This window comes from Piliocolobus tephrosceles, chromosome 10 (genome assembly GCF_002776525.5).
Source record: "Piliocolobus tephrosceles isolate RC106 chromosome 10, ASM277652v3, whole genome shotgun sequence".
Taxonomy (NCBI): Eukaryota; Metazoa; Chordata; class Mammalia; order Primates; family Cercopithecidae; genus Piliocolobus; species Piliocolobus tephrosceles.
The window spans coordinates 31,296,441-31,309,135 of record NC_045443.1 but is presented as its reverse complement, the minus strand read 5'-3'; the positions used below and the strand labels follow the sequence as shown (position 1 = coordinate 31,309,135).

The following is a 12,695-nucleotide window of genomic DNA, read 5'->3' as shown; positions in this document are numbered from 1 at the left end:
TCTCTCGGGTACAAGCAATTTTTGTGCATCAGCCTCCCGAGTAGCTGGGACTACAGACATGCACCACCATGCCTGGCTAATTTTTTGTATTTTTAGTAGAGTTGGGGTTTTGCCATGTTGCCCAGGCTGGTCTCAAACTTAGCTCAAGCAATCCACCCACCTTGGCTTCCCAAAAGTGCTGGGATTACGTGCATGAACCATCACACCCGGTCCTCACTAGATGTTTTAATGAACATTTGGGAAACATTAATTTTCTTTTATCACTTGAAGGTGGAGGAACTGATTATTCATATGTATATTCTTAGCCCTTTCCCTTAATTATAGGGAAAGTGATATCTCACTTTTGCCTTACTTAAGGGAATATATTCAGTGTAATTTTGGATTTTTATTGTGAAACTGTGCTGTGTAGTAGTTGGAGACTGAAAATAAATTCCTTTGATAATAAGGTGTGTAGATTGTGGAGGCTCAAACTGAAACAGGGTGTTCACCAGGTACATTATAAATTGCTGGCACCTTTGTGCATTGAAGCAGTTGGGAGACGTGCATTTTTATATATCACCCACTAAATGGTCTGCGCTTCTGGTTATGTGTTTGCTTCTGTGCATCCTGCACATACCTGGCCTGTATTCTCTTATCTTTTGTTCTTTTTTTTTTGAGATGGAGTCTTATTCTGTCACCCAGGCTGGAGTGCAGTGGCACTATCTCAGCTCACTGGCACTATCTCAGCTCACTGCAACTTCCGCCTCCTGGGTTCAAGTGATTGTTCTGCCTCAGCCTCCTGAGTAGCTGGGATTACAGGCGCCTGCCAGCATGCCCAGCTAATTTTTGTATTTTTAGTAGGTACAGGGTTTCGCCATGTTGGCCATGCTGGTCTTGAACTCCTGACCTCAGGTGATCTCTCCTGCTTGGCCTCCCAAAGTCCTGGGATTACAGGCATGAGCCACCGTGCCCAGCCCTGTATTCTCTTTTCGAGACATTTTGTGGTGTACTAGAAAGGCATTGGACCTAGAGTTATAGATCTGGATTTGAATTTTGGCTCTTCTCACTAGCAAATGTGTGATTCTGGAGTCACTTGACGTTTAACTGTAATTTTCTAATCAGAGAACTGGGGATAATCAAGTAAAAAATGGCTTTGTAAAATAAAATAAATTCCTCTATAAATGTTAGCTATTCTTTTTGTGTCATCCTTTCCAAAATCTGCAGTGATTTCTGCTTGCTGTAAAATATAGTTGAGAATTCCTAGAAAGTGTTTGAAGGTCCTATTTTTGTTTGAATTGAGTCAGTTCCTGGAGTGTGTTTGGCTTCCACAACTTTGCCCGTTGACTTTGTCTGTTGTCCCTACCGACTTGATGCTATCTAATCACTCCTTGGTGCCTTCCAAATCCTACGTAATTTTTAAGACTTACAATTGCAGTTTGGGCCGGGCGTGGAGGCTCACACCTGTAATCCCAGCACTTTGGGAGGTCAAGGCAGGAGGATCACCTGAGGTTGGGAGTTCAAGACCAGCCTGACCAACATGGAGAAACCCCGTGTCTATTAAAAATACAATATTAGCTGGTCTTGGTGGTGCATGCCTGTAATCCCAGCTATTGGGGAGCTGAGGCAGGAGAATTGCTTGAACGCGGGAGGCAGAGGTTGTGGTGAGCTGAGATCACGTCATTGCACTACAGCCTGGGCAACAAGAGTGAAACGCCGTCTCCCAAAACAAAACAAAACAAAACAAAACAAAAAAAATGGTCAAATAATTGAAATTGCAAATAGTTTAAAGATATTAAGTACTTCCTAGGGGAGTGAGTTTTCCTCAGCAGCATAGAGGTGTCTGTTGATGTTGGTTATTTAGGAAGTCTTAAACATCCCACTAGACTCATTCTTTTAAAGCCTGCTACTCTTGAGGATTTTGTTTGTTTGCTAAGTTAACATATTAAAAATACTAACGGTGCTTTCTTTGTTTTAGATACCTAATTTTATGCTGTTTTATGTAAATATTTGTTAATATAAAATATTTGTGGGCTCTATTCAGAAAATGTTTTCTTGACTGGGTGTGGTGGCTCACACCTGTAATCCCAGCACTTTGGGAGGCCAGGAGTTCAAGACCAGCCTGGCGAACATGGTGAAATCCTGTCTACTAAAAATACAAAAAAATTAGTTGGGTATGGTGGTGCACACCTGTAGTTGTAGCTACTCAAAAGGCTGAGGCATGAAAATCCAAGAGGTGGAGGCTGCAGTGAGCTGAGATCGTGCCACTGCACTCCTGCCTGGGCGACAGAGTGAGACTGTGTTTCAAACAAACAAACAAAAACAAAAACATTTTCTTGGCTAGGTGTGGTGACTCATGCCTGTAATCCCAGCACTTTGGGAAGCTGAGGTGGGAAGACTGCTTAAGGCTAGGAGTTCGAGACCAGTCTGGGCAAATAATGAGACTTTGTCTCTACTAAAAATTAAAAAAATAACCAGCCGAGTATGGTGGTGTGTGCCTGTAGCCCCAGTTACTCAGGAGACTGAGATAGGAGGATTGCTTGAGCTCAGGAGGTTGAGGCTGCAGCAAGCTGTGGTCATGCCACTGCACTCCAGCCTGGGTGACAGAGTGAGATCCGGTCTCAAGGAAAACCAAAAGATAAAAATTTTAAAAAACCCAAAATTTTCTTTAGTCTGTTTCTTTCCATGCAGCATAAAACATAGGATTTGATGTCTTATAAATATTTAATAAGCACTTGATTGGTTATCTGAATTGAAGGATTGCTCTGTCCATGTGTCCTGGGACGGGCAAGGTGTATGGTAGGCCCCACCTGTGTTTATGAGGTTTATGATACTGCTCTTGCTGTGACAACAGCCTTATAGCACAATGACTGTTAACCAGGAAACTTATTTTCTGACCTGTACATTTATATGACATCTTCTTCATGTAAACAGGCAAAGTATTAAATCAGTGTTAGCTCTGCATCTAATGAACTGCTTTTATTCCTTATTAAATCAGGATCTTTTGTTTTCCCTTTATAGGTACCATGTCATTATTCTTTGGATGCTTTCAAGATTTTTCTCTTGGGTTAGTTTATAGAGGTTTAATTATGATGTGTTTTGGCATGGATTTCTTTGGGTTTATTCTGTTTGGGCTTTGGTCAGCTTCTTGAATCTTAGGTTTATGTCTCACCAAATTTGACAAGTTTTCAGCCACTATATTTGAGTACTTCTTCGCCTCTGTTCTCTTTTTCCTCTCCCTCTCGGACTGCACTGACATGAATGTAGATGTGTGTTTGACTAAGCCCCACAGGTTTCTCATGCTCTGTTCAGTTGTTTTCTGTGTCGTTCATACTGGGTAATTTCTGTTGTTCTTTCTTCCAGTTCACTGTTTGTTTTCTGCCTCCCCTCCATGTTGCTCAGCCCATCCAGTGTGGTTTGTATTTTCTTTATTGTATTTTTTTCAGTTACAAATTTTCCATTTATTTTTTCCTTATAGTTTTCTATCTTATTTTTACTGAGGCTTCCTGTTTCTTTGCCAAGGCTGTGTTTTCGTTTATTTCAAACATGTTCATAATTGCTCACTGAAGCATTTTTGTCGTGGCTGCTTTAAAATCTTGGTCAGATAATTCTGATGTCTTTGTCATCTTAATGTTGGCCTTTTCATTTAGTTTGAGATCTTCCTGATTCTTGAACTGATGTAATTTTTCTATTGAAACCTGGACATTTTTAGATTATGTCGTGAGACTCTGGGTCTTATTTAACTCTTCTGTTTTAACTGGCTCTTTTGACACCCCTCAGAGCAGGGAAAGAGGGAGGGGCATAACCACCCTGTTACCACCAGGTGTTAGAATTCCGGTTTCTCTCTCATCCTCCGTTGACCTCTGAGATTGGGGGAGGGGGAGGCTCCTTGTTACTACTGGGTGTCAGGAGAGTTCAGGCTCCCACTTGGTGAGGGTGGCCTTGTAGTTAGTGGGCCATAACGAAAATCCTTACTTAACTAGGCTTCCTCTGACACCACCCTGGTGTAGGTATCGGGGTGCTTCCTAAGTCTTGTGAGGGTGGAAATGTAGGCTCTTCACCTCAGCCACTGCTGGGGTTAGGAAAGGTGTCCACAGTTTTTTCCGTGGGTTTGGCTGGAACAGGAAGGTTATTGTCTAGAAACGTTTTCTGTCTGGCTAGGCTGCCCTTTTCCTAGTTCTTTGCTAGAGAGATCAGGCTTTAACTGGGGTTTTGGATTTTTGTTTTGTTGTTGTTTTGGTTGTCTGTACCCATTGGCATTTCTGGGTGGCTACTGTGTCACTTTCAAAGCTGGAGATTATGAGGCAAAAGGAAAATCCAGAAAAACTAAGGAACCTACCACCATGGCTTGCCTTGGGTCTTGAGCTCCCTAGATGGTCATCACCTTTTGGAGTCTTAGGTTTGTTTTATATATAATATCCTGGGATTTTAGTTGTATAAGCAGGAGGAATAGGAAAGGGTATGTCTATGCCATCTTCTTCACTTTTAAAAAAAAGTGTTAGTCTGAATATCTTCAAATACCAGTAGTGCATAGAAAATGAATTTTTTTTACTTCTTCTTTTTTACCAACCGATTCACAGTGTCTTATGCTGAGGTTTAGTTGCAATTACATGTAATGAAATCGAAAATTTTATTTTTTCTTTTAATCTTTATTGCAGATTCTGATGCTCACAGTACCACCTCAAGTGCCTCCCCAGCTCAATCTCCTTGTTACAGTAACCAGTCAGATGACGGCTCAGATACAGAGATGGCTTCTGGTTCTAACAGAACACCAGTTTTTTCCTTTTTAGATCTCACATACTGGAAAAGGTAAAAGAAACAGAAAATATCTCTCTAACCAGCAAACCATCTTAATTACAGGTAGTGTTTTTCTACTTCCTTAGCAATTAAATGGCATTTGGCAAACAGTTGGTAACACACGATTGCAGTGGATTAAGCAGGAATTGAGCAAAGAAGTGGGATTTTGTATGTTCTTCCTATTAAAAGTTTTTTAAAATAAAAACCACATCAAGGTACCTACATTTCCTATTGCTAGATAAGTGGAGTAGAAAGACAATATGCAGTGGAGAGAATCAGTGAAACTAAAAGTTGGTCCTTCAAAAAGACGTGACCAAAAAAGTACTAGAGGTAAAGTGGATCAGGAAAAGGAGATGATACACATAAGCAATTTTCGGAAAGAGAAAAGAGACTTAGGTATAGATAAAGCAGACATTTAAAAAATAATAGGATATTATAGACAACTTTATTTATGCCAATAAATTTGAACATACAGGTGAAGCGGGTACAGTACTAGAAAAAAGACATCTTGCTAAAGCTGTCTCAAGAAAAAGTGAAAAACCGAGATAATCTCATAATAAATTGATTCAGGCCAGGCGTGGTGGCTCACACCTGTAATCCTAGCATTTTGGGAGGCCAAGGTGAGGGGATTGCTTGAGCCTAGGAGGTTAGGGTTGCAGTAAGCTATTACTGCACCACTGCACTACAGCCTAGTGACAAAGCAAGACTCTATTTCAAAAAAGAAAAAAAAAAAAAGCCACAATATGCAAGCTGTACTAAACATCCAGGAACAGATGATTGGGGCCTATGCACTGGCTTTTCCAGACTGTGGATAAAATAGGGCATAGGCCCCAAGCATTTTTAAGGCTGATATAAATTTGATACCAAAACAATACATCATCAGCCACTAGGGTTATTCTAGGTATGTAAGATTGGTTTTTGAACATGAGAAGATCAACTAATATAATTTACTACATTGACAGTTTCTTTCTTTCTTTCTTTTTTTTTGAGATGGAGTTTTGCTCTTGTTGCCCAGGCTGGAGTGCAATGGCATGATTTCGACTCACTGCAACCTCTGCCTCCCGGGTTCGATTCTCCTGCCTCAGCCTCCCGAGTAACTGGGATTACAGGCGCATGCCACCATGCCTGGCTAAATTTTTGTATTTTTAGTAGAAAAGGGGTTTCATTGTTGGTCAGGCTGGTGTCAAACTCCTTACCTTAGGTGATCCACCCGTCTCAGCCTCCCAAAATGTTGGGATTACAGGCGTGAGCCCACATTGATAGTTTCTAAAGAAAGGTGTTGTCTTCTTAGTGGTGCAGAGAAGGAGTTTGACAAATTTGAACTTTCCTTTAAGGTTTAAAACAAAACTTTTAGCAAAATAGGAATAGAAGGAAACTTTTTTACTTAGACAACAGGAATCTTACAAAAAGTACAAAAGTACATAATACATAACTGTGATAAAATGAAAGCATTTTCTCTGTGATCAGGAACAAATCAAGAGTGTTGACTATCACCATTTCTATTCAGCATTATACAGAAGGTTCTAACCAATACAATATTGGTAGTAGCAGTGATAGTGGTAGTACCAGTAGTAGTAAACACTTTAGAACAGTGCCTAGCGCATAGTATGAGTACTTTATAGATGGTTTAGATATATGCATTTATTTAATCTTTTTTTTTTTTTGAGAGTTTCACTCTGTAGCCCAGACTGGAGTACAGTGGTGTTATTTTGGCTCACTGCAATATCTGCCTCCTGGGTTCAATCGATTCTCTCATTTCAGCCACCCAAATAGCTGGGTCTACAGGCATGCACCACCATGCCTGGCTAACTTTTGTATTTTAGTAAAGATGGGTTTCGCCATATTGGCCAGGCTGGTCTTGAACTTCTGGCCTCAAGTGATCTGCCTTCCTTGGCCTCCCAAAGTGCTGGGATTACAGGTGTGAGATACTGCACCTGGCCTTACTTAGTCTTTACAACAGTTCTGTGAAGCATTATGGGAAAACAGAGGTACAAAGAGGAAGTACTTTGTTTAAGGTTACACAATAAGTAGAGCAGGATTTAAATCTAGGCAGTTTGGCATTAGAATGATACATTTTACCCTAGTGTTAGGAAATATAAAATAACGTAGTAAAATATCAAAAACCCTTTGGAGGAGTTATGTAAAAATCATACAATATTGTTGAAGAACATTCATACATGTGTGTGTGTGTGTGTGTGTGTGTGTGTATATAGAGAGAGAGAGAGAGAGAGAGAGAGGAGAGAGAGAGAGTCTCGCTCTGTCACCCTAGGCTGGAGTGCAGTGGTGCGATCTTGGCTCACTGCAGCCTCCACCTCCTGGGTTCAAGCGGTTTTCCTGTCTCAGCCTCCAGAGTAGCTGGGATTACAGGTGTGCACCACCACACCCTGCTGATTTTTGTATTTTTAGTAGAGATGAGGTTTTACCATGTTGGCCAGGCTGATAGTGAACTCCTGACCTCAGGTGATCTGTCCGTCTCGGCCTCCCAAAGTGCTGGGATTACAGACATGAACCACCGCGCCTGGCCATTGAATAACATTTAAAGACACCTAAATAAATTGAGAGGTATAGCATATTCATAGATACTATTAAACTGACTGTTAGGGAGATGATCACTTTGTAGATTCAGGGTAATTGCAGTCAAAACCCCAACATATTTATGGAACTTGACAAACTAATTTATAATTTATATAGAAAAGCAAAGGGCCCAAAATAGGCATCTTCAGAAGAAAAAGAAAGATGTGGATAAACTTTCCCTAACAGAAGTCGAGACATTATAAAGCCGTGGTAATTAATGTGTTTTGGGACTAGGAATAGAAAAATAAACCAGTGGAATAGTAGAGAGAGCCTGGAAACAAGCCCACATATGTATATAGCACTTGTTATGTGATACATGATGTGGGGGTGATTGATGGGCGAAAATGATCTGTTCAATAAGTGTTGCTAGGATATTAAAAACAACATGGTTATTCATGTGAAAAAATTGGGCGTGGTTCCCTACCTCACACCATAGACAAACACCAATTACAGATGCATTAAAGTAGAAAATAGAATATGACTTTTGAGTGGAAAAGGATTTTTTATGACAAAGTACTAAGCATTTAAAAACTCTTCCAGGTTTGATTACATTATAATTATGAACTTAAATTCATCAAATAACACCATAAAGAAAGTGAAATGATATCCAGCACATGTATCTGACAAAGGGTTAGTATCTGGAATATACAGACAACTACAATGGAAGAAAAAGATAAATCAACAGAAAAATGGACACACTTAGAAAGGAATCATGAAATAACTCATTAAATGATAATGTGTTCAAACTTTTTGAAAATCAAGGAAATACAAATTAAAATTTCAGTGAGATACCATTTTATACTCAATAGGTTGGTGAAAAAACTAAAATAAAAAATCTATTACCAAATGTTGGAGAGAGGATATGGAATGATGAGAACACTGCCAGTTATAGGTGTAAATAGTTATAACCATGTAGATAAATGGCCATTTTTGAGTGAAGTTGAAGATGTTCCCATTCCTAAATGCTAGCAATATAAACTAGTAAAAACTTTAGAATGTATCCACTGATTTATATATTAAAATATGAGTAGCTAAATAAAACTGTGTTATATATTCACAGGGTAGAATATTATACATAAGTCAAAATGAAATAAAGCTCTATAACAGTATGTATGGATCTCAATTAATGTTGACCAAAACATTGCAGAATACATTGTGATTCTGTGTGTGTGTGTGTGTGTGTGTGTAGTGGATAACTGTGCAGTATGATTAGAGATGCCAACATATGGTGAAACCATAAGTATAAAGAAAAGGGAGTGATAAACCTAAAATTAAGTGGGGAGAGGATGAGATGAGGTGGGATGGGACTGGGGAGGGGCCTGCAGGGGGCTTCATAGGAAATGATCTTCTTTCCCTTAGAATATGTGGTCTGTGGGCATTCTTATTGTGTTGTCATTTTTGATGCCTTTGCTAACACACACACTTTTTTTTTGAGACAGAGTTTTGCTCTGTCTCCCAGGCTGGAGTGCAGTTGTGTGATTTCAGCTCACTGCAACCTCTGCCTCCTGGGTTCAAGTGATTCTCCTGCCTCAGTCTCTCAAGTAGCTGGGACTATAGGCACGTGCCACCACGCCTGGCTAATTTTTGCATTTTTGGTAGAGATGGAGTTTTGCAGTGTCTGCCAGGCTGGTCTCAAAGTCCTGACTTCAAGTTATCTGGCCACCTCAGCCTCCCAAACTGCTGGGATTACAGGTGTAAGCCACCGCACCCGGCCCACACATGTATTTTTATCTAGTCAGTATTTAATTAAAAATACCACTCAAGCACTTAGGAGTTGATAAAGAAAAAAAAAATTAAATATATAAAAAAAATTGCTAGCTGCATCAACCTGTTTATGGTGGCAGATTTTTTTTTCAAGAGTTATATATGAAAATAAGAGTAGCTAAATAAAACTGTGTTATATAGAACATCGGGGCAGCCTTTGAAACTGACTGCTGTCTCTCAAAATGCCATCTTCCTCAATATTTGAGAAGATTCCAGTGTGGCCTTTAAGGGACCTGGGTAATTCCCCTTCTCTAGCTAACTGGGGTTACTCTAGGAGCACTTACACTTGGAATGTGCAAGATTGTAGAAGCACAACTGTTTGGTTATATTTGAGCAGTTATAATAGTAGATTTCTTTTGTATTCCTATTTTTCTTCCTTATTAATGTATCTTGTTCTCCATTTTTTTCTTTTAGACAGAAGATATGTTGTGGGATCATCTATAAAGGCCGTTTTGGGGAAGTCCTCATTGACACACATCTCTTCAAGCCTTGCTGCAGCAATAAGAAAGCAGCTGCCGAGAAGCCAGAGGAGCAGGGGCCAGAGCCCCTGCCCATCTCCACTCAGGAGTGGTGACTGAGGTTTTTATGTAGAAGGGGAACAAAAAAAAAAAAAACATAAATTTTGAAAAAACCACAAAGCAACAAAATCTCTCTCTTTTTTTTTTTTTTTTTTTTTTTTTTTTTCTTTTGGGGAGATGGAGTTTTGGTCTTGTTGCCTAGGCTGGAGTGCAGTGGCGTCATCTTGGCTCACTGCAACTTCCGCCTCCCGGGTTCAAGTGATTCTCCTGCCTCAGCCTCCCAAGTAACTGGGTTTATAGGTGCCCACCACCAGACCTAGCTAATTTTTTAGTTTTTGTAGAGATGGGGTTTTACCATGTTGGCCAGGCTGGTCTCAAATGACCCTCCTATTTTTAACTTGGATATTTGCTATTCTGCCAAAAGACAATTTCTAGAGTAGTTTTGAATGGGTTGATTTCCCCCAGTCCCACAAACTCTGAAGCCAGTGTCTAGCTTACTAAAAAAAGAGTTGTACATAATATTTAAGATGCTGAGTATTCCATAGGAAAGCTGAATGCTGCTGTAAAGTGCTCTTTAAGTCTTTTTTTTTTTTTTTAATCCCCTTCTAATGAATGAAACTAGGGGAATTTCAGGGGACAGAGATGGGATTTGTTGTATGATAAACTGTATGTAGTTTTTAGTCTTTCTGTATTGAGAAGCAGTGGTTGGGGCATTTTTTAAGATGGCTGGCTACTCTTGTTTTCCCTCACGATAATAAATTTGTCATAACTCAGTAACCTGGACTTGCCCCTAGAGGTAGTTGTTGATAATTCTGAAATATTAAGGTCTTGCCAAGCTTCTGATGATTCAAACCTGTACTACTGATTATTAAGCAGGACAGACTGAGCTTTCTGTTGCAAATACCTTGGAGGAGAAAGTAATTTCTAAATGTACAGAGAGGTAACTTGACTATATATGTTGCATCCTGTGCCTCCCTTCATATTAATATTTGATAAAGATTTTAATTTATGTAAAACTTCTAAAGCAGAATCAAAAGCTCCTCTTTGGGAAATGGCAAGTCTTTAGGACAGGCGAGACCCTGTATGAATAGTACCAAAGCATTACCCCATGGTAGAGAGCACACTCTATTAAAAATGTTAAGCTATCTGAAAAATAAAATGTGCAAGTCTTCAGGATGGCACAAAACAAAGGTTAATGCTTCTTGGGGCACATTTCTTAGAGGGCTTGCTGAGTGTGTAAATATAATTGACTTTTGTTTGTGTTACATGACTTTGATGACCATTGAAAATCTGCACAATTCAGTTTCAGCTCTGGATTACTTCCGTTGACCTTTGTGAAGGTTTTTATCTGTGTAGAATGGGTGTTTGACTTGTTTTAGCCTATTTTTTATTTTCTTTCACTCTGTATTAAAAGTAAAATTTACTAAAAGAAAAGAGGTTTGTGTTCATGTTAAATGGTTTTGGTTTGGCTTCTTTTAGTCAGGCTTTCTGAATATTGAGATATCCTGAACTTAGCACTCTTCAATCCTAAGATCCCCATGAAAAGCCTCTCACTGGAACCCAAACCACAGTGTGCTCTTACTGCCTCTTTTCTGAATAGTCAGCAAAAGCATTGCCAGTTCAGTCTTTTCAGAATGAGGGAGAAGCATTTGCCTGCCTTGTCATAATAAGACTCAGTGCTTATTTTTTAAACTGCATTTTAAAAATTGGGTAGTGTAATAATAACAAGGAGTAAGCCACCTTTTATAGGCACCCTGTAGTTTTATAGTTCTTAATCTAAACATTTTATAAGTCCTTCTTTTGGAAAAAACCTACATGCTACAAGCCACCATATGCACAGACTATACAGTGAGTCGAGTCGGCTCTCCCACAGTCTTTGAGGCGAATTACAAAAGCCCAGCCATTATCATCCTCCTGAGTTATTTTGAAATGATTTTTTTTTGTACATTTTGGCTGCAGTATTGGTGGTAGAATATACTATAATATGGATCATCTCTACTTCTGTATTTATTTATTTATTACTAGACCTCAACCACAGTCTTCTTTTTCCCCTTCCACCTCTCTTTGCCTGTAGGATGTACTGTATGTAGTCATGCACTTTGTATTAATATATTAGAAATCTACAGATCTGTTTTGTACTTTTTATACTGTTGGATACTTATAATCAAAACTTTTACTAGGGTATTGAATAAATCTAGTCTTATTAGAAAATAAAAGGAGCTGTTTTGTGGCTTTGTTTGACAGGTCTTCAGTAAGAATAATGTTTTTAGCCTTCACATATACTCAGTTTAAGTGCTTAGTATTAATAACAAGCCATGAAGGGAATAAATTCCTCTGTACTGAGACATAGACTTTCGAATAAAAGACATTTTAACTGATGTGCACAATTATTAATCTAGTGGATAAGATGGATTTAAAAGGAAGAACAAAATGTTCCCCGTACTTTTTACGGTCTGTGGTTTTATTACTGTCTATGCGCATAGTGGGAAACATAGTTGAGACTTTAGGGAAACTATAAAAGTTGGAAGGGTAGTGGCATCAGGGGTTGGACCCTGGTTCTCAAGTTTCTAGCTCTGCTCTTTGTTAGTCATTTGAGTTAAATAATTAATGGGAATATTTACTTCACAGGATTATGAGGAATCCTAAGAGGTGTAATCCATATCAAACTTTTAGAAACCAGTTGTTTTATTACCTGGGAAAGGTAATAAAGGGCCAGACTTTTTATACTACTGTTAGTATTTAAATTTGCTTTGGGATAGTCTGGATGATTTGGCTGCCACCTAGTACAGTTGCTATGAAATTAACAATGTAACTAAGGAAGTTGATAGTACCTGTATTATCTATTGCTATGTCCTAAATTACCACAAATTTAGTGGCTTAAAACAAATGCGTCTCAGTTTCTGTCTGAGTATGGTGTAGATAGGTCCTTTAGAAAGCTCCTGGTCTCATCTGCATTCTCACCTGGTGGTTGGGGAAGAGCTCATTCAGCCTCACTCGGCTGGCAGAATTCAGTTCTTGCCACTGCAGGACTGAGTGCCCAGACCTCACTGGTTGTCAGCTGGAGGC

General features: G+C 39.2%; 1 protein-coding gene across 6 annotated transcripts in view; it reads left to right on the top strand.

Moving 5' to 3' along the window:
• Positions 1 to 11,845, top strand: part of SINHCAF (SIN3-HDAC complex associated factor) — a 46,475-nt gene extending 34,630 nt beyond the window's left edge. For all 6 annotated transcript variants that reach the window (XM_023208975.1, XM_023208976.2, XM_023208977.1 and 3 more), the window contains 2 exons: positions 4,635 to 4,785; positions 9,526 to 11,845. In XM_023208975.1, coding sequence (XP_023064743.1) covers positions 4,635 to 4,785; positions 9,526 to 9,685 — 311 coding nt within the window. In that variant the 3' untranslated portion in view covers positions 9,686 to 11,845. The remainder of the gene's footprint in view (positions 1 to 4,634; positions 4,786 to 9,525) is intronic.
• The last annotated feature ends 850 nt before the right edge of the window (positions 11,846 to 12,695 follow it).